At 36.5% G+C, this 21683-nt stretch overlaps 1 protein-coding gene and 1 long non-coding RNA gene across 2 annotated transcripts; one reads left to right on the top strand and one right to left on the bottom strand.

The window, feature by feature from the left end:
- Positions 1 to 8397: 8397 nt before the first annotated feature.
- Positions 8398 to 8891, bottom strand: LOC120766943. Its single transcript, XM_040092692.1, has 3 exons — positions 8813 to 8891; positions 8614 to 8729; positions 8398 to 8559 (listed from the first exon to the last, which is right to left on the bottom strand). Exons 1-3 carry the CDS (start codon positions 8889 to 8891, stop codon positions 8398 to 8400), a joined length of 357 nt encoding a protein of 118 aa, XP_039948626.1.
- Positions 8892 to 19449: 10558 nt separating this feature from the next.
- LOC120780103 lies at positions 19450 to 20703 on the top strand. The gene is made up of 3 exons (XR_005705814.1): positions 19450 to 20126; positions 20195 to 20475; positions 20543 to 20703. It is a non-coding gene; the product is annotated as an uncharacterized LOC120780103 (long non-coding RNA).
- Positions 20704 to 21683: the final 980 nt, after the last annotated feature.

Raw genomic sequence — 21683 nt, 5'->3', positions numbered from 1 at the left:
CCCTGGCGTTAAAGTCGCCAAGCACGATTTTGACATAGTGACGGGAGCAGCTGATTAGCGATATGTTTAAGAACCTCGCGTTGATGCGGATTGTGGCAAGACGTTCATTCACCGGAGTGAATGATAGTACTTGGCGACGGAGTCTCTCCCCCACCACGAATCCAAGACCAAACTTGCGCTCCTTTATATGGCCACTGAAGTAAATGCCACAAGGACCTACTCGCTTCAATTCTTGTCTCGTCCATCGCAATTTTTGGACGGCGGTGAGGTCAGTTTTCACTCTGGGCAGCCGTACCTTCCCAATGCAAAGACCGGACATTCCAGGTGCATGCCCTAATATCGTAGTCCTTATTTCGTTTGCCATGGTCGTAATCAAAAGGGGGTTTCTCATCCGAGGCTGTTGTTACTTTTTCACTGGGGAGGCTTTTTCCGTGGCGGGTCCCAAACCCAGCGCACAACCCTATGTAAGGGATGTTTCGCCTTCTCACTTTAGCTCGCCATACTTGGTCAAAGACCGGAAGTTGTGAGCTGCTTGAGCCATGTGTAAAAGAATCCTTTCTGGCCACTCCCAAGTGAATGGCGATCAGAGAACTTTCCTCACTTGCGTGAACTTCTACACTTGACCCCATCCTCCAATCACCACCTCTCATCCGTTTCATTAAAAAATTTTATTAGAGCCTTTCGACCCTTGTTTAATGCGATTTTCACGAACAGCGCTGAATTATATGTATATTGCACTGTAGATGAACATAATCAACCATTTCAGCAATTTGTTTTGCGTTTTCCACTTTGAGAATGTTTAATAACTAATTCGCGTTTTTCAATTGAAGTGCGTGGACCCATGTTGATATACCGCGTAATTGCAACTGATCTGCATTGTTTTTAGAACATAAACTGCTTCTTAAGTATTCACAGTTCAGTCTTTGATTTACCGTTAGTTTTCTACATCCGTTATTTGCATGTATCACATGAACGAAAATCAACACACGAAATAAGCTGTGACCCATGAATTATGAGTGTTTTTGGTTTCTGTTTAATAAAATATTGAATTTGAATACTTTTGTAAATTTGTTTACATGTTTTGTATTTAAAACTAAATTATCAATATAATTGCATCATTCGTTCATTTAGTTCAGAGCAAAAAATATTAATTTCATATCGGTATTATCAAAATTGTTGCTTACACGAAATAAGCTGTGAGCCACTGTATGCCAGTGCAATAAACCTATTCTTTGTTTACATACATATACTCACCTCCAGAAAATCTTAGGGTGTTGTGTTACACTTTTTTTGCTACCTTCATGGTAATCAAGGTGTTGAATTAGCATTTAAACTGCATATAAATTTTATATTTTGATGACCGAGACTTTAAAAGATATTAAATAATGCAAGTATTTACGTTATTTAAGTGATTTATTGAATTACTTTGCATATCTGCTCAATTTTATTGGGATATTAGTTGTTGTTTAATTTTAAATCAGTTGTTTTTTTTGTGCAATTTTTAAACACGCTTCAAGCAAGAATGATAGAATACAAGATTACGACGACCGCCATTACGAAACGTCATAGTTCCGTGTTGAGAAGAACAAGAGTGAAAAACTGTCAAATGGCTTGCAAATTGTAAACAGAAAAGTAAACACTTTTGTAAATTGGCAAAATATTATTAATTCTTTCGATTTTAATGAAAAGTTTTAGTGAACCGATTGAATATTGTTGAGTGAAAAGATTTGAATCATTTCTAAAGAAATATATCGGCCTATTGATAGTAAAATTGTCTATTAAGTTGTGATTCAAATGGAGAAGACGTTTCTTGTGTTGTATATAAATATATGTATACATATATTATAAGTTCAGATGTATCAGATGTATGAAATTATGATAAAAGAATTGTGAAATTATTAATTTAGTATTAAATATATCATTTCTTTTGCAAAATAACACCCATTTTTTGGCAACTTTTAAATCGGCCGGAAAACTGAAAAAACTCGTTTTCGATCCTTTAATTGCATAATAATTATTACAACAAGCCACTGCACATTTCATTTTAAAAAATTAATATATTTTTGCTTAGAAATTTAAATAAATACAACAGTACACTTACACTGGTTTTCTTCATTTGAACAATTTCCACACATGCTACTCTATTATTGTGGATGTGCCTAAAACTAATTATTTACATATTTTCTCGCAACAATATTCTAAACATTCCACTAAAATTTTTCCTGCAAAGACGAATGTATTAATATTATTTTGGGAATTTCAAAAAGTGTTTACTTTTCTGTTTACAATTTGTATGCATTTCTATGCTTGTTCTTCTCAACGCAAAACTGTTATGTCACAAAATTGTTGAACAATGTATTTATTTTTGTAAGAATTGTCAAAAGCTAAACCGAAAAAAACTAACTGTAAACTAGTGTCGTAATCTTGTATTCTATCACTCTTGGCTTCAAGTATTTCCAAATTTTTGCATGCAGTAGGATACAACCCTGGGTGGTAATTTGTCGTTTGACATATACAAATTGACAACTCGTTAGCCGTTATAGGAAAACATCAATTGGAAATTGAGTTTGAAAAGAAAGATATGTCGAAGTTTTTAATAAGAATACATATTAGTGTTAATAATAAAGTTTATATTAATACATAATTGTAGAGCCTTTTTATTGCTGTGAAAATTCTCAACCCGACGTTTTAAAATACTTTTTATAAGAACTAGAACATATTTTTCTTTAAGATTTTTTAACCTTTATGTCAACAGAGAATTTTACATACGCACGTCAACAGACAGCATACCCGGGTAAACCAAACATTTTGTATGATGATTAGTGTAGCGTAAGGTGAAAAGGAGGTTCGCTTCACATTTTTACATGTTTGCAGTTACATTTTTAATTTCAAAGTGAAAGTAAAGATTGTGTTGTGCAAAAATAATTACAAAATGGCAGATGGAGATTGGTTAGAGCCTGAATTTGAATATGAATCTCATGAAAATATCTCGGAGAGAAGAGAAGAGTATGGGTGTCCAGATAGCGATGAAGAGCCGATGACATTTAAAAATGAAAACGACAATGAACCTGTTATAAATTCAGCTTACTCTGATGTGGAAGACGTACAGCCGCCTGAATACAATCCAGAGTATGATAGTGACGACGATAAAGATGAAGAGCCAGTGGAACTAGGAAATTCTGCTAGTTACACGAGCAGTGATCAGACAATTTGGAGTGGCACACAACCACAAAACACCAGAGTAAGAGCGCACAACGTGCTAAGATCTGGAGTGAAAGGGCCAAGTCGCCTAACTGATGGTAAAACTATAATGGAAACGTTCAAGCTAATAATGACAAACGAAATGTGTGACGTAATAACCCGTGAAACAAACAGAAAAGCCAATACAGTGTTTGATATGATAAATGAATGCAACCCAATATCAGAACGACGTGTTTGGAAAGCAGTAAGAGAAACAGAATTCGACGCATATTTGGGATTGTTGCTGCTTGGTGGCGTTACTCACTCTGGCTACGTTCATACAAAAGATTTGTGGAAGACAACTGCACATCCACTGTTTCGAGCTTCAATGAGCATCAGACGATTTTGGGAAATAAGTCGTTTCATCCGTTTTGATAATGGAATCACGCGGGAGCATCGCAAACAATATGACAAAGCGGCTGACATATTTGTGATGCTGAATAGAAATTTACGAAAATATTACACCGCCTCAGCCAACGTGACAATTGATGAGCAGCTGTACCCGTTCCGCGGAGGCACTGGCTTTACGCAATATATTCCTTCAAAGCCAGCCAAATACGGCATAAAAGTATGGTGGATGTGCGACTCGATTACGTCGTATCCACTCAAAGGCCAAATCTACACCGGAAAGGCAGCGTCCGGCGAACGTGAGAGAAATGTGGGTGAAAGAGTGGTCAAAGACTTATGCGTGGGCATGTTGCGTGGAAGTGGACGCAACATTGTTTGTGACAACTTTTTCCCAACACACAACTTAGCAAAACAATTGATGAACGATCACAAATTGTCCATACTGGGTACAGTCAATAAGCCCCGCAGATTTCCACAGATGAAGGTGTCAACAACACGGCGCACAGTGGGGTAAATGGTGCTCAAAATGGAGATTAATTCCCACAAGTCTTCTAGTTATGGAAAAGTTATTTTTTTTAGTTAATTAATCATAAAGAAGTAAGAAAATAATGCAATTCGAGTTTTTTGATTGTTTTTTTTTTATATCTTAAAAAACAAAAATATGCTGAACATCGGTTTTCTAAATTTTAAATTTTTTTAAGCTTCAAATTTTATTTAAAATAAGTATATAAACTGTTTCTTCATCACTATAATCATATTCATGATCATTGTCGTCTTCGCTTGAATTTTTATCATCGCCTTCAACATCATCGTCATCATCAACTTCATTATTGCCACTCTCTATCACGATCAACTCTAATGCTTCTTCGGGTAAATCCTGAACTTTTTTTTGGTAATTTTCTTGTGGTTGATATAACGGGGTCAGAACTGATTAAAAGTCTGTTAAATATGTCTTCATTTGCTTTTTTCTGCTGCATTTGCGAGAAAAATGTTCTCTAAAATTCTTAAAATCTTTGTTTCGAGCTTCCTGAGCTTCTTCTGATAATTGTCCGATTGGCAACATTGCGAGCGATATTATCTCTGGTCCATGGATAAAATATTTGTGAAGTGTTGGAGGCATGTTATACCAAGGATAACATTCACGAAATATTTTGCTGTATTTAAAGCGTAGTCACGAAACTTCTGTACCTCAATATCGTGCCCACTAGAAACAACTGCAAGTATTGCATGCATCTTTTTAATCAAATTTATGTCAACTTTAGTAATTACTGCTGACATCTCGGGATTTTGAAAGAAACGCCCAGCATTGCCCTCGTTAGAATTCCCAAAGCCAGGTTTCGGTTGGTCAACAATCAGACCAATTTTATCTTTAAATCCTTTTTGAATCCGTGCTTTATTTTCCGAAACTAATAGTTTCTCACTTTCTGTTCGAGCTTGCCACTTTTTTATAGACAATTTATATGATAAGTGGAGAAGACATTCAAAGAACCTAATCCACCCATGAAGTATTGAAAGCCAAAATTGTAAATTTTCTGTTTTTTCAACTTTCTTCACCATTTCATCAATTTTATTAAAATCTTTCGAGCTAGCTCCACATAAATAACATTTTTGTGTTGATGTTGTTTCTGTTAGTGCGTTGCATACTTTTCCATCAACCATAGATACAATTAAATTGTGTTTAACTTCCAAATATTTATTTCCATAAGGTATAACCAAATTAACAAGAACAGTTAACAGTTCTAGAAACAGCTGTGGACTCTTTTACAAATTTACAAAGGCCTGCAGAACCTGATAGAAGCTGAGCGCGGATTTTGCCACATAATTTTGCTTCCACAAACCAACCTGATTGGAACAATACAGGTGATGAAAACTGATGAATCATTTGCACCCGGATTATGGGACGCTTGCTTATATGAGCTGTGTCCAGAGCTTCCATCGAATCCCCACTTAGTGTACAAGCATAAATTCGTCATTTCCTCATCGTTCAATGTTTTAATTACGTTATTTTGGGCTAAAGTTATACGCTCAGTGGTATGGTCTAAAAGGGCTTGCAAGCTTACTTGTGCTGAAATCTCGCAAAAATGCATGCTCTCACGTCTAGGATAACAATCCTTTTTTGCTGATTGGACATATGAATAGCAAGGAAACCTATCTGGAGCAGATTGCCTTATAACATTGTACTGTTGTAACTTTGCTTCCACCAAAACAAATAAAGCGTCTTCTTTGGACATTTGCTGTGATAGTGATGATTTGGCTATACTTTTATGAAATTTTTTCGCTCTCGATGGTGAACTTGCAACCTCTTTCACTATCTTTGACTCTTCCACTTGCTCTGAAGCTCTAAAACTCATTTGTGCAGCATAAGCTAGTAAAGGCAAAGGCACACTATCTCTTAAAAATTTACTTTTTTTTTTGCTTCGTTTTCTCATTTTATTCTTCAAATGAAAGTTCTTTGCGTCCACGTTTCATTCCTTGTGAATGGGTGAAACCTATCGAAGAATCCAGTCAACTTTGGTTTATTCTAAGGAAACGCTCTTCATGCCTATTAGCTCTGCTCCAACGAATTAAATTGACTAATAAAGGCTTTTATCTAAAACTTTGAATTTTAGACTATTCCGGAATATGTTCTTATGCATTTAAACTGCCGCTTATCGTAACGTAGGGTGTGAACAAAGCAAACAGGCATCCACTGAACAACAAAAACAATAACAAACCTTTTTTTTGCAATTGCTGTATTTGTTTTTCTTCTGCCTTGAGAAATTCGTGTATATTTGACCAGGCAGTTCGCATAAAAAAATGCATATACTGAGAAAGTGCGCAGTATTGGCGCAACTTTTTTTTTACAAAAAGAAACTACAACAGCCATAGATTACAGGAATGAAACAAGATTTGCTTTACCCCGCTTAACTCACAACTATATGTCTGCATATAAGGTCGAAATCCCAATATTTTAAGGCTTTCGCCCAAAAAAAATTAAAATACCTAGAGACACGTAAAAACACAAATAAAATCTTTTTGTATTTACTAAATTATCTGAACAAGAAGGCTCCATTACAATTTTCTCAAGATTTGTCCAGTTAAAGAAAATAAAAAACTTCGAAAAATGAAAAAAAAAATCATGTATATCACTGTGCGCATACAAAAAGAAATAAACTTGCAATTTTCAGAGAATATTACAAGAAAACTGTAAATATTTCTTCAGTTAGTGATGTAGAATTTTATCTACTTTTGTTTGATACCAAAAATTTACTTGTACATACCTTGAATTTTGATTTTTGAATTAATCTCCAAAATCGACACATTTTACCCCATTGTGCGGCCCGTGCGGAGGTAGATGTCAGATGCACCAATCCGCAAATATCTAAAATTTTCTCAACGCGCAACGCAATAGAAGCTATAACTGGTGCACCTTTGCGACTGGCAACGGCACCACCAGATGCAGAGGAGCGGGACAACACTGGTCGACTAAAGTTGAAGGGTTCCTGCTACTTATGTCTCAGAAGACGCCAGACTCGAAAATCATGCTCATTCTGCGGCAAGCCCATTTGTTCAGAGCACTCAAAGGATATGCCGCGCTGCCTGAATTGCCCATAAATAGTAATAAAATTATTTTAATTTTCAATTTGTTTCAATTTTTTTCAATTTATTGTCAAATTAAATAATATTATTATTAATAAATTGAATAAAATTTAATGAATTTCAAAAACAATGTATTTTTTCGCTTTTTCAGTATTGTTGCTTTAAAATTCAATGTGTTACCCGGGTATGCTCTCTGTTGACGTAAGGTTTAGTTGTTAGTGTTTGGTCATATCTCAGTTCCAGGTGGTCCAGTCCGGCTCAGATTTAACCACAATACGTAAAGCCCTTCAGACTAGGCAATCATGAAATTTCAAGTTGATCGGATTTACGGATCCAGAGATATGGCACTTTAAAGGCAAAAAAGTAACCCGGGTAACGCTCTGTTGACATAAAGGTTAATATGCAAGCAGCCAGCCCTCATTTTCGGCACATCAAATTTTTGTGCATTTCACATAGGTAACCACCTCCCCCTTCTAAAAGTTAGCTTCTGTATTTTAATATATTTAATAGAGTTGTAGGATTTTGGATGCATCTATTGTGAGAGCTTAGAAATCTTTATTAATTATTAAATTATTTTGTGCAATATTTTTATTTAAATTTTTATGTAAATTGTTAATTATGTTTATTTTAAGTTGTAAAGGTGAAAATAGGCCTACCGGGGAACCGAACACCTAAAAAAAGTCGGTAACGCGCTTTATTGCAAACCTCTGGGAGGTGTGGAAAATGCAAAACTTAAATATTCAAAAATAAATTATCAAAAATAGTTTACGGATGAGAATTAGAACGATATATTAAAAGTTCAGCTTCAAATGCCTAAATATCTTCTTTCTAAATTAAATTATTGGTACTTACGAATACAAACCGTTTTATGTTTTCTGTCCGTCAATTGTAAACAAATACATTCAGAAGAAAACTCACCACCGAGAAATCTAAAAACAGGGCTGCTTTTTATTAATAAGAACTCACTACAAAAAGAATATCTGACTATCAGTAAATGATATTTTTATGGGCGAAATATGACACACTATGGCGTTTAAATCAAATATTAGTAAATATTTGTCATTAATAAATAATTTCCTTTTATATTAAGCAACAATATTTATAGTTTTTGTTATTTAATAGAATAAATTTGCTAAGTATTTACTGCCTCAATATATATAGCACTGCGTTGCTACCTCTGAAAATCCAAGATGGCCGCTGTTCACCCCTCAGAAAGCTACCACGAAAAGGTTATCTACTGTATATACTGCGGTTGTGGTAAAATGCACCATCTTCTCGCGATGGCCTAAAGGTTATGTATTTACCATCCAGTGCTCCTAGACAATTTGGAAATTGCCATCGTATTGCAAATTCATTTGCAATTGATACCCACTCTGCCGTATTGCTTGGAAACTAAAATTATGAAATTGTGTAATTATATATTATAAGAAAGTAAATGATTTACACCTTCAAATATAACGCCTTCAGTCTTTTGTAAATAGCGCCACAAACTTCAGGAATTATTCCACTAATTGTTGGCCGCGAAATTTTTGTCCCAAAATTTAAGCTTTGAAACGATTCTCCTATAAAATACAAAATTATTTAAAGTTTTTTAAATTTTTAGTTTAGACACATAGTATACGAAAAAGTTTAATTTTAAACTTACCCGTTGCGAGAAAACGGAGGGTCAGTGACAGCTTTTCCGTTGCAGAAATTGCAGCTCGCATCCCAGTATCTTGCTTCATTATGTCGTCCTGTATTGCTGATATCATGAAATTATACTACGTCTCTGACATTCTTAGATAATTTGTGTGTCCATTTACATCAATGTGCAGTAGTTCCTTCATTAAAAATGAATGTGAACCTGTCTGCGCCTTGGTTGTTCTCCATACTTTAACCCATTGTCGTTTCTTTTCCCTTATAGGTATTTGGGCCACTCTGTCACATATATTAATCAGTTCTGTCAATTAAGAAATACATTTTATTTATAATTCAAAATTAAAACAAAGATTATATAACAGACCTTCACATATATCACCCTTTTCACTATCGTCTGAATCAATTTGTATGGCTTCCTCCATACATTTCACAATATCTTTAATTAATTCGATTTTTTCGTCATACTCCATTTTCTAAAATATTTATATTATATTATGTATATTTGTATACATATTTGCCAATTTCTTACCAAAAGATGAAATTAAATTTTTTAAATATATTCAAAATATTAATTTCAAAAAGATATATGCAAATGCAACTATGTACTACGAAAGAAAGAACACGAATGTCGAAAAACGTCGCAGCGAACTGTTACGAATAAGAACACAAAGCGTGTTGCTGAACACTGGAAACTCGGCGAGCTTGTCAAGCTCTTCATACTCACTCATTTCGGCATCTCTCTTCTTCTATCTGCTAATGCGTATCGCTTCCCTCTTCAGCTCTCGATATCGATCCCTTGGTCGATCGTAATGTTGCTGCTGCACGGCACTCCTCATTTTGCGTTTTTGGCTGCTCTGAGGCGGGTGCATATCTGGGCTGCAACAAGATAGTGATCCGAGTCGATGTTAGGACTTCGGAGCGTACGCGCATCTAAAACATTGGAGACGTGTCTTTCATTTATCACAATATGATCAATCTGCTTGGTGGCTTTCCGATCCGGTGACAGCCAGGTGCCTTGATGAAATTTCCTATGCTTTAAGCTAGTACTACAGACAGCAATTTTTCGAGCCCGGGGAAATCGATCGATCTCAACCCATTTGGGGATGTTTCCTCACGGATGCTGAATTTATCGACTATTGTGCCAAAGATACCCTGGCGTTAAATTCGCCAAGCACGATTTTGACATCTTGGCTGGAGAAACTTTCATAGGTGCGCTCCAAGCACTCATTAGAAGGCATCTTTGTCACAACGTCCTTCCCTTCGGTCGGGGCGTGGGCACAAATCAGTGATATGTTGAAAAACCTTTCTTTGATGCGGATTGTGGCTAGATGTTCATCCACCGGATTGAATGATAGTACTCGGCGACGGAGTTTCTCTCCCACCAAGAATCCCACAACAAATTTGCGCTCCTTTATATGGCCCCTGTAGTAAATGCCACAAGTAGTAAATGCCTCAGTCCTTGTCCGGTTTATCGTATTTCTTGGATGACGGTGATATTTTGCTTCGATCAATAAAAAAAAGCCTATCTAGAAAAAATTAACAAAAAAAAACAAATTTATTCGAACTTACAAGTGGATATAACCCCATAAGTCAAATGCGTTATGTACCCGAAGATATTACGCTTACTTTGATCAAAGTATCAAGACGTAAGGTCTGATTACATGAAATTGGACACTACTTTACACTTGAGGACATTTTGAAAATGTATAACTCATTATAAGGCCAACTAGATATTTGATAAGTATGTTAAATATATGAGGTCTAAGAGATGTATTGACACAATTTTTGGCAATACCACATACGATTAATTAAAATTGAAAGTAACGTGAATTGCTTCTGGCATGATAATTTATTGATAATCGCGCTTTTAGTAGTGTTTAACAAAACCGTTACATCAGCCGATTGCATTAATTTTCATTCTCGGTAGGGCTGGTCATAGTACTTGGCCAGAGCAAATTTGATTAATGTGTCTTAAGTATATTAGCTAATTTACTTTGTAGCAATATGTTTCAGACGTTAAAAAACTGTTTGATTTTCCATCTAATTTATTTGCTGTACATTATACGCAAATTAATAAAATATATAGTATAGTATAGTTCTCAAAAAAGTTAAATACGTAAGTTATTTACCGTGAATTTTAAAGCTTAAAATTTCGCGGGTTTGGAGATTACAATTGTCAAAATTGTGCTAGTATGCATACTTCTAATGTACGATAGAATTTTTAGCTGTGTTCATCGTTTCCTTTTGCTGTAGCAGCCGCAAAGGTTAGACGAGTTTTAATGAGCTTGCGAATTTTCGTTTTTTTGTAAGAAACGGAGCAATTTGGAGGATGCAGTCATGTGTAGGGAGGATGGAGTCATGTATGTAGAAGTTCACGCAACCGAAGAAACACACACCCAATGAAAAGAAACAACAAGCCTCGGATGAGTGACCGCCTTTTGGTGGCGACCATGGCAAACGAAATAAGGACTATGAATTAAGGGCATGCACCTGGAATGTCCGGTCCCTTAATTGAGAAGGTGCCGCTGCACAGCTGGTTGATGTCCTCGTTAGAGTGAAGGCTGACATCACCGCCGTCCCAGAAATGCGATGGACGGGACAAGGACAGAGACGAGTAGGTCCTTGTGGCATTTACTACAGTGGCCATATAAAGGAGCGCAAGTTTGGTGTGGGATTCGTGGTGGAAGAGAGACGCGCTTATGAGAGCTGCCCCCGCCACGATGTCAAAATCGTGCTTGGCGACTTTAACGCCAGGGTGGGCAAAGAAGGAATCTTTGGCACTACGGTCGGTAAATTCAACCTCCACGAGAAAACATCCCCAAATGGGTTGAGGCTGCTACACTTCGCCGGGGCTCGAAACATTGTTATCTGTAGTACTAGATTCCAGCACAAGAAAATATATCATGCTACCTGGCTGTTTCCGGATCGAAAAGCCACCAATTTGTGATAGACGTAAAACACGTATCCAGTGTTCTAGACGTGCGTACGCTCCGAGGTCCTAACATCGACTCGGACCACTACCTCTGTGAAGAATTGAAGAATGCCACGTACTAACTTTTGTCGAAATCGGTTGGCCTGGTCCCGAGATATGGAATTTCACCGAAACGTTGGCGGTGCCACGCCTGTCGTCCAATTTTTACACCAGCCTTCATAAAACTCTTTTATATCATCTAGATGGTAAAATTTCATGTCTCTGGCGTATTTAGTAATTGATTTCATTTTCACACTGTCGGTAGGAGTTCTTATAAGATTTATACTCAGCAAATGTGGTTGTTGTAGCTTAAGTGGTTTATGAGATACATATGTACATTAAAGTTGTTAGAGGGCGGGCCACTCCAACTTAAAAAAAAAATTTTCCCCCAGGCGCCCCTTACTACTGCGATCCTATGTCTGGCAAGGGATTGCCACCATAAGAAGTGTCTGGCAATGAATAAGATGGTTTGTAATGTTATTCCGAATAACATCTTAAAAAATTATGCTTTATAAAATAACGAAAGTTGGCTGTTATTTTATGCACCTGTCCCACCCGCTACCTCCCAAAGCCACGATGACTCGAATTTCACATTTTGCCATCGTTCTTACCTATGTTCAAAGCATACTTCAACAAACTTTCAGCTTTTACAAAATGACGAAGGTTAGGATGTCACGGGCTCTTACTCTACTAGTACTTTTGTTTAAATATGAAAGTACATATATAACTTATCGCAGTTAATTACCTTTGTTTTCATTATTGCATTTAGTTTTACTTTGTGAACAGCAAAACTGGCAGACCCTTTTTCTACTGATTTTATAATTATAAGCCCAAATAAAAAGTAAATTATAACTAAATATTTTATTTCAGTAAATTTTATTTATTTTTTTTTGGAACGAAGTTCTTTACGGCAGGCTTGGAGAAGATAGGGATTTTGCTTCGGGACCTAACTGAAAGACTGCAAACTACATCTGTCAAATATTAAAATACAGACGTACAGTTGGACACTGTTATTTTGACAGCTGCACGACTACACGACTGCAGGCCGACAGTTGTCGTTCCCGCTAACTTGAGTATTTCCTATATTTGCCAACGGCAGTAGGACGACAGTAGAGTTGACAGTAGAATGGAAGATAGAAAGATGAGGTAGAGTGGCGATGTCACTAATATGTAAAATGTAAAAATATTCACAGCTCTAACAAACTTGAAGTTATTTTACAAATAAAAGCATAGAATAGCTCTATTATACCTTTATTATATCATTTGTAATAACAATTGATAATTTAAAACAAAAATATTTACCTATTTACTTATTTTTTGCATAAAAAATTTCACTTTGAACAAAATTTTAAAATTTCATTGAAGTGAAAGGTATTAGTATGGCCACCACGAAATTGTGTACATACAAAATGGAAAACTGCGTTGTTTTGTACACATGCCGGCCATTGTGTTGTTGCTGCTTCTCACAAATGTACATGTCGTAAGATGCACAACGACATTTTCAGTTCACTGTCGTGCTGCTGCTGCCTGTCGCGCTCTATGTGTTCACCACTTGACTGATCATCGGCCATCTAACTCCCAAAGCTTGTGCTGCGTGCTAACAGATTCGCAACATGTTGCGTTGGGACGGCGTATGATGCTGGAATGGTGTTTCTAAAAGTGACGTGGTTTTCCAGTTGTGTTGTGAGCAATAGGGTGTGCCTTTGTGGTTTGTGTGGGCTAAATTCTGCATAGATATTTAGTTCCCACAAACAATTTTATGGCCTTTCCGTGATTATAATGCTTTAATAAAACTTTATATATTAAAAGCGTCACCACAAATAGCCAAGTGTGTACTATACTGATACAAAATAACTATAACCCAAAATAACAAACATCTACCGCACAATAACGAAAAGCTTCGCGCGAGTTAAGGAACGTATTCCTTATAATAGTAACAAACCTTTTGTTTCAGTAAACAGAATGCACCAAAGTCTGCGATTACATGAGGCAACTTTAGTTGCTAATTCTCGGGCGATTCTCTTTTGCTTTCGCCCATTACCTTCACACGAGCAACTTGTGTTGCGCAACTCTGCTCGGGTTTTTTTCTCATTCTCTTTCACTTTACTTTAACCAATTGTCTACTCTTTACTTTAACCCATTGTCGTTTCTTTTTCCTTATAGGTATTTGGGCCACTCTATCACATATGTATATTAATCAGCTTTGTCAATTAAGAAATACATTTTATTTATTAAAACAAAGATATATCACCCTTTTTACTATCGTCTGAATCAATTTGTTTGGCTTCCTCCATACATTTCACAATATCTTTAATTAATTCGATTTTTTCGTCATACTCCACTTTCTAAAATATTTATATTATATTAAGTATATTTGTATACGTATTTGCAAATTACTTACCAAAAGATGAAATTAAATTTTTTAAATATATTCAAAATATTAATTTCAAAAAAAGGTACGCAAATGCAACTATGTACTACGAAAGAAAGAACACGAATGCCGGAAAACGTCGCAGCGAACTGTAACGAATAAGAACACAAAGCGAGTTGCTGAACACTGGAAACTCGGCGCGAGTCCCCTCTCCTCGTCGCCCCCACGCCAATAAACCAAGAGTTGCCGCAACAAAAGTTGCCCCGTGTAATAACGCTCAAAACAACATTGAGTGGAAACAATTTAAATGCACAATCACTACAACAAACAAGTATCAAAACAACCCTGAGTTTGAATACCACAACAACCTTATCTTAAAACAAAGCAAATGTTTTTAAGCAAATAATATATATCGGGTGATTTTTTAAGAGCTTGATAACTTTTTTTAAAAAAAAAACGCATAAAATTTGCAAAATCTCATCGGTTCTTTATTTGAAACGTTAGATTGGTTCATGACATTTACTTTTTGAAGATAATTTCATTTAAATGTTGACCGCGGCTGCGTCTTAGGTGGTCCATTCGGAAAGTCCAATTTTGGGCAACTTTTTCGAGCATTTCGGCCGGAATAGCCCGAATTTCTTCGGAAATGTTGTCTTCCAAAGCTGGAATAGTTGCTGGCTTATTTCTGTAGACTTTAGACTTGACGTAGCCCCACAAAAAATAGTCTAAAGGCGTTAAATCGCATGATCTTGGTGGCCAACTTACGGGTCCATTTCTTGAGATGAATTGTTCTCCGAAGTTTTCCCTCAAAATGGCCATAGAATCGCGAGCTGTGTGGCATGTAGCGCCATCTTGTTGAAACCACATGTCAACCAAGATGCCAACAAACTTTTTGTTGCCAAAAATGGAAGAACTGAACTTGGAAATTCTACGATTTACGCCTATAAGTATATGTATGTATGTATGCTTTTTTGTTTTTTAGACTTGTTTCAATGTTTTCTTTTTTAATTGTTTTTTTGTTTTTAATTTCAATAAATTTGAATTCAATTTTTTTTCCAATTACTTTCAATTGAAATTTTTTTTTCATTAAGTTTTTTTTTCTATAATATACATACATTAAAAGTAGACAATAATAATGGGTTGTCAAAAAAGTCTTGCGGTATTTTTATTGACTTGTTTTTTTTTTTTTATTGAAATTTAAATGAATTTTTATTGACTCATGCCCAGCTCTTGGCCGATGCTACGGCTGTCACTATGCCGGTCTCTTTCGACCAATTCAGCGATTTTATCGCAATTTTCGACGGCAGGCCTTCCGGAGCGTGGCGCATCTTCGACCACCAGAACACAAACGTTGAAACCATCGTTGTGCGGTGGAAATGGAAACTGTATAGGGTCCATAAACTGCACAAATTTTATTGGCGGCCTGAGATGCATTTTTTCGTTTATCGTAAAACAGACTCTGTCCGAGACGTGATGTGTGAACTCGCGGTTGGAAAGGGCGAGGAGGTACCAATGATAACCGTATTAGCGCGTGAAATGAGCTTTCCAAAAAGGTATAGCATGACCCGATGCGACTAATAATATATTCACGTTGCGGATCCAGCGGTGACTTCGGCGGAAATTTTCGTCACGCCTTCCTGGCTGTGTCAGCTGCCAGACAACAAATGGGCTGAGTATTGTACCTTTCGGGCCAAATTCGGCTGCCAGATACTTCGCATCGATGACTATGTCTGTAAGCCAAGATCCGTTCTCCAGGGATGGTAAGTCTGCTCGGTGTAGGCAGACTTCATTTGGCCCCGCTGGGTAAGTTCCCCCTTCTCGTTCTCCGGCGGCGTATCTTCTTGTTCGGAGGAGAGTTCGATCACTGGCGATCACCATGGTATGGTGGCATCGTCTGATGTAGACGCTTCGCTGCTACTGACTCAACAGACGATAAATGGCGCGGCCGGGTTAGCTCTTTTCGACGCTGCAGTCCAAGATTGTCTCCCGCGTTGTAATATCGCAAAAGAAAGTGCTGCTAAGATAACGGTTCAGTGTGGTCCGTTAGGGCAATACCGTTTCCTGCTCTGCTGCGCTCCTGGGTGCTAGACGACTTGCTGCTCTGTACCACGACGACTACGCTCGGATATTTCTGCTGGCGCTCGCGTAGGCTTCAATGACGGTGTCCTGGCGTATACGTTGACGCTCGCGTGCTACGACGACTGCGCTCGGCTACTTCTTCCGGCGCTCGTGTAGGCTTCAATGACGCTGTCCTGGTGTACACGTTGACCCTCCTCTGCTACGCAGGTGATGTCCTGTTTAACCACTTTGCCGCGTAAAGAAACCGGACCACGGAAGACTGTGTCAGCGACCGCGATATTAAAGGTTGAGTTGGTCAGAGGATGAACTCACTACCAGGCTCACCTTTACCAGACGGCGTTCACAAGTCAGGGTACCAAGCCTAGCTAGAGGATAAACTCACTGCGTAGTCTAATGCTGAACGTGTGTACGCTGGCACTGTACCGTGGTGACAGACTGATTATCGACCATCTAACTCCCCACCAAGTTTGTGCTGCGTGCTAACAGATTCACAACGTGTTGCGTTCGGATGGCGTGCGTTGCTGGCAGAGGCGTGGTTTTACCGCTGCGTATGCATGCTTGTTGTTGTTTCGCCTGTTTGTCTGATTTCTCCGTCTCCGTGGTTTTCCGTTGTATTGTTTGCGTGGCATGGTTTTACTGCTGCATATGTATGTCTGTTAATGTGTCAACTCTTGTTGCTATTTCTCGGGCGATTCTGTTTAATATCGCGCCGGTTAATTGTGGCTCACCATACCTGAACGAGAGAACCAAATTGAAAATTTTAAACACGCATGTATGCTTAAATTATCGAACTTTATTTTAAAACATATTTTATTAAAATCGGTTAACAAAATTTTTCCACAAATTCACTTTAAAAGATGCTATTTTTTTGCAAATTTCTAAATATATGCTAGTGTATTTTCATCTATTGTGCATTGTACCAAACCAATTATGGATACGTTTTCACGCACATATATTACTTATGAATTATAAAAACCACTAGTAATGTTTTTAATTACTTTTGATTGTTAATTTCTTTTGTAAATCTTTAAATAAAATACACCTTTTTTCTGCATTGAGTCTCAATAATGCGAAAAACGAAATGACTGCCCACTTTGAACTGTCAACTTACCGAGAAAGCACGAACAAAAGGGAATAAATTAAACCCACTTAGCAATAAATGTATGAAATGAACGCGAAAAGGTGTTCAATGCTAAAATACTGTGGATGGCGTAGCCGGTGTTGGACCGGCTAGGGTTATTTTTGTGCTGTAAAGCGGGGCCAATGCAGAAAGGAATGAAATGCTAAAATACTGTGGAGGAAATCCCGGTGAAACATTATTTTACAAATTTAAGTATAAAACAAATTAAGGCTTTATAAGTATTTCTTAACGATTTCAATATACCATCTAATATGTGTGCTGGGAAGCATAACGGTACTTTTCATATGTTTACCCATATTTAAAAATTTGCCGTTATGCAAAATACGTTTTCGGGGTTACTCGGCGTTATTGAAAATAAAAATATTATTATAAAACAATGTGCGAAATTGCAAATGGTGAGTAATAATAATAAATAATAAGATCTTCTAATATTGGAATATATTATTTTTTTTAGGAACGCGGTGCACACGGTTTGAGTGGAGCCGTATGCGTGTTGGCACCGAGCTGCGCCCGCATGAACAAGGAGTCCGTTTTGCGGAGGAAAACGGCCTAATACCGAGCGAGCAAATGTGCCCTGTACACAAGGTCCCAAAGACTATACGGAAAGGGGGCAAATTTGGGTATTTTGTGTGCTACAGGGGCACAAAAAGGCCACGTGTTTCAGTAACCATCGGGACATGGTTTGAAAATGTCCGCATCAGTGTCCCTCAGGTGTACTTTTTGATGTACTGCTTTGCGTGTCGTATGTCCCGCGAAGAAATATTTGCGCGAGGACTATACAAAGGACGGGAAAACTTTATCATCTGCAACAATAGCAGACTGGTATAGTTATTGCCGAGAGGCCGTGATAATATACCAGTTGGACCACCAATATGAACAAGGAAAAATTGGTGGTCCGGGAAAAATTGTTCAGATCGACGAGAGTAAATTTGGGCGGCGGAAGTACAACAAAGGTAATACTATTTCCTTATACAATGAATTTAACTCTAATAAGGTTATTTTTTATATTTTAGGCAGGCGCGTAGAGGGACACTGGGTTCTTGAGATGATTGAAGATGGTAGCGAGGACATACGCCTCGAAGTACATATGTCCTGACAATGTTCGAACGGCGGACATTTTAATTCCATTGATCCAGAACCACGTGGCTGAAGGAAGCATAGTTCGGACGGACTGCTGGTGGGCATATGACGCATTACCAAATTTTTGGGTACGTCCACCAAACCAACCATCACACCGCCAACTTCGCCGACGTCATCGTCGAATATATGTATGTTGCGGCGATTTATTCAAAAACAAGAAAAATATCCCTTTGTATCATTAATAGATGCAATTAAATACATATGTATATAAGTACATTGCCCTGAAGCATTTTGGTTTTCTTTATTTCGATTTCTTGTCCATACAAAAATGTTGGCTGGGTTGCATTGGTTTCAGGTTGTATGGAAAAATGAGCAAAAACACTGATTTTTGGTCCTTTTCAAAGGGCTCCCTACAGGTATATAGGTTCTCTAGGGGGCCGAGGTGTGGTTTATTAAAAAGTTCGATCCTTCCTCTTTTCAATAAGGGGGCGTGAGGGGGTTGTCGTTCTCGCTAACTACAATATATTTTGATATTTGCCAACGACAGTAGGAGGACAGGAGAGTTGACAGTAGAGAGATGAGGTAGAGTGGGGATGCCACTAATATGTAAAATTATTCAAAGGTCTAACAAACCTGACGTTATTTTACAAATTAAATAGCTCTATTATATCATTTGTAATAACAATTGATAATTTAAAGCAAATAAATTTACCTAATTACTTATTTGTGGCATAAAAATTTCACTTTGAACAAAATATTTAAATTTCATTGAAGTGCAAGGTATTAGTATGGCCAGAACGAAATTGTGTACATGCAAACTGGAGAGCTGTGTTGTCTTGTATACATGCCGGCCATTGGGTTGTTGCTGCTTCTCACAAATGTACATGTAGTAAGATGCACAACGACGTTTTCAGTTCACTGTCGTGCTGCTGCAGTCTGTCGCGCTCATTGTGTTCAGCACATGAGGATGTTAATTTACAGTGTTTATGAAATTTTAAAAAGTGGTGAGTTGAATAAATTAATTTTTAAATTTTCTGTTTATTAATATTCGATTGTTTTAAATAAATTTGGCGGAAAAAGTAAAGTGGACAAAAGCGCTAATTGAAAAATTAATATATTTGGTAGAAGCACAGGAGTAATTATAGCATAAAGTCACCGTTATATTTGGACCGGAATGTAAAAGCTGAAGCTTTTAACAAAATCTGTGAGGAGCTAAACGTGCCAAACATAAACGTGTGTGAAATAAAAAAAATGGAAAAATATAAGAACACAATATTTACGAGAAATTCGTGAAGTGCGCAATTCACGAAAAAGCGGAGCTGGTATACACGATTTGTATTCTCTAAAGTTCTGGTGCTTCTCGCTGCTGCAATTTTTGGAGCAGCATACCCAAATTAGGAGGGGGGAATCTAACTACGAGGAAATACTTTTTTTTATTTTATTAAATTTTATTACATCAATTCAAACAAATATTATACGGGAGTCGGGAGTGAGAAAATAATATATCTCCAACAACAACCCAACCAATTGTGGCTGAAGAGACTGTTAATATAGTAAATCATTCATATACATATACATATGTGTATAAAACAAATAGTTTTAACCTTTATACTTATCTACATTTATAGGCAACTGAAATAATGAATGGCGAAAAAGAAAGGCAGAAGAAAAAGGGAAAGGTATTGTAATTTTAATTTTAAAAATTAAACAATTTACTTATTTATTTTCTAACATTTATTTTTTAAAGCACTGCATTGACTAAAGTGAGGCAGGATTTGGCGGCTGTGAGAGAACAAATCGCTGAAAGACGCAATAGACCGTATAGTTGGTTGGGCAATTTGGTCTCTGCGAAAATGTAGAAGATAGTTCCTCACATGCGAGAACACGCTTAATGGGAGGTCCAATGCCTTATGCGCCGTTTAGTACAAAAATCAAAGAGATATGGTGATTCGCATATACAATCCCCTCAAAACGACTTACTTCAGAATGCAATGAATGGGATTTTTGAAGATGAAGATTTTGATTTTTGTAAGTAATGCACATTTCTATAATTTATCAAATAACATAAGTAAATAATAATAATAAATTTTTTCAGGGTCGATTAATATATATAATGGAAAAGTTTGAATGAAATGTGACTGAAATAAAATTTTAAGGCTGGCTTTTTTAAAGTACGAATAATGTAGATATTTATATATTGTTCTAAGAAATGTTTTTAATTTAAATCTAAAATGTAATACATTTAAAGACTGATTTTTGAAGTACAAATAATGAAAATATTTTTATATACATATTTCTAAGAAATATTTTTAATTTATATCCGAAATGTGATTAATTTGACAAAGCCTAAGTTTTTCTAATTAGTGCCTTATATTAGAATAAATACTATTTATTTTTTATATAGTTTATAAGTTATGATAAATTATGAATTTAAATCAATGAATAAAATGTGATATGAATTAAACTAGAACAATGTTTTTATTCATCAAAAAATGTGGGGCATTTATATTTATAATAGGTATAAAAATTAGTTGCATGAATTACATTAAATGGCGGTTTTCTCTGTTTCCGTACAATATTTTTTACAGGTACGGAAATACCGAAAATAGTAGTCCTTTAAATGTGCTTCAACTGCGGGAATTTCCACGTTCCATTTATCAAGTATTCGTTGCGCAAACAATGATCATGGGAAAATCCCCCCCCTTAATATACTTATGCATTTATGGAGGATTCGTTGCGCAAACAATGATCATGGGAAATTCTCCCTATTAATATACTTGTGTATATGCAATGACAATTTTATGACAGAAATTTCCTTCTCCATCTCAACGATTAAATATGTATACATATACATACACTCGCCAGAAAAAAACAATAAGCTGAGAAATTTGTGTTCAAATAACTCATTATGTATGAAAATTATATACAAAAGTTTTATTTAGTATTTCTTTTTCATTTTGCAAAGGTTTTTTTTTTAACCTACACTTTAAACAAATTTTTTCAAAACAGAAACTAAAAAATCTCACATAATGAAACAGAAAAAGTATTCGTACAATTTAAAATTAAGTACATACATATGTATACATAGTTAAATTATTTTGTGAAAATTCAATATCCGAGTAACTGGTGGGATAGCCCTTACGTTTTAGGACCTCGGCAAGTCATTGTGGCATTGAATGAACCAGTTTGGATGTGTCATGATTTGTAATTTTGGCCCATTCGTCCAAGATCACATT

This window comes from Bactrocera tryoni, chromosome 1 (assembly GCF_016617805.1).
Source record: "Bactrocera tryoni isolate S06 chromosome 1, CSIRO_BtryS06_freeze2, whole genome shotgun sequence".
In the NCBI taxonomy this organism is placed as follows: Eukaryota; Metazoa; Arthropoda; class Insecta; order Diptera; family Tephritidae; genus Bactrocera; species Bactrocera tryoni.
The sequence above is the reverse complement of the archived record's forward strand: the minus strand, read 5'-3'. Positions and strand labels throughout refer to the sequence as shown.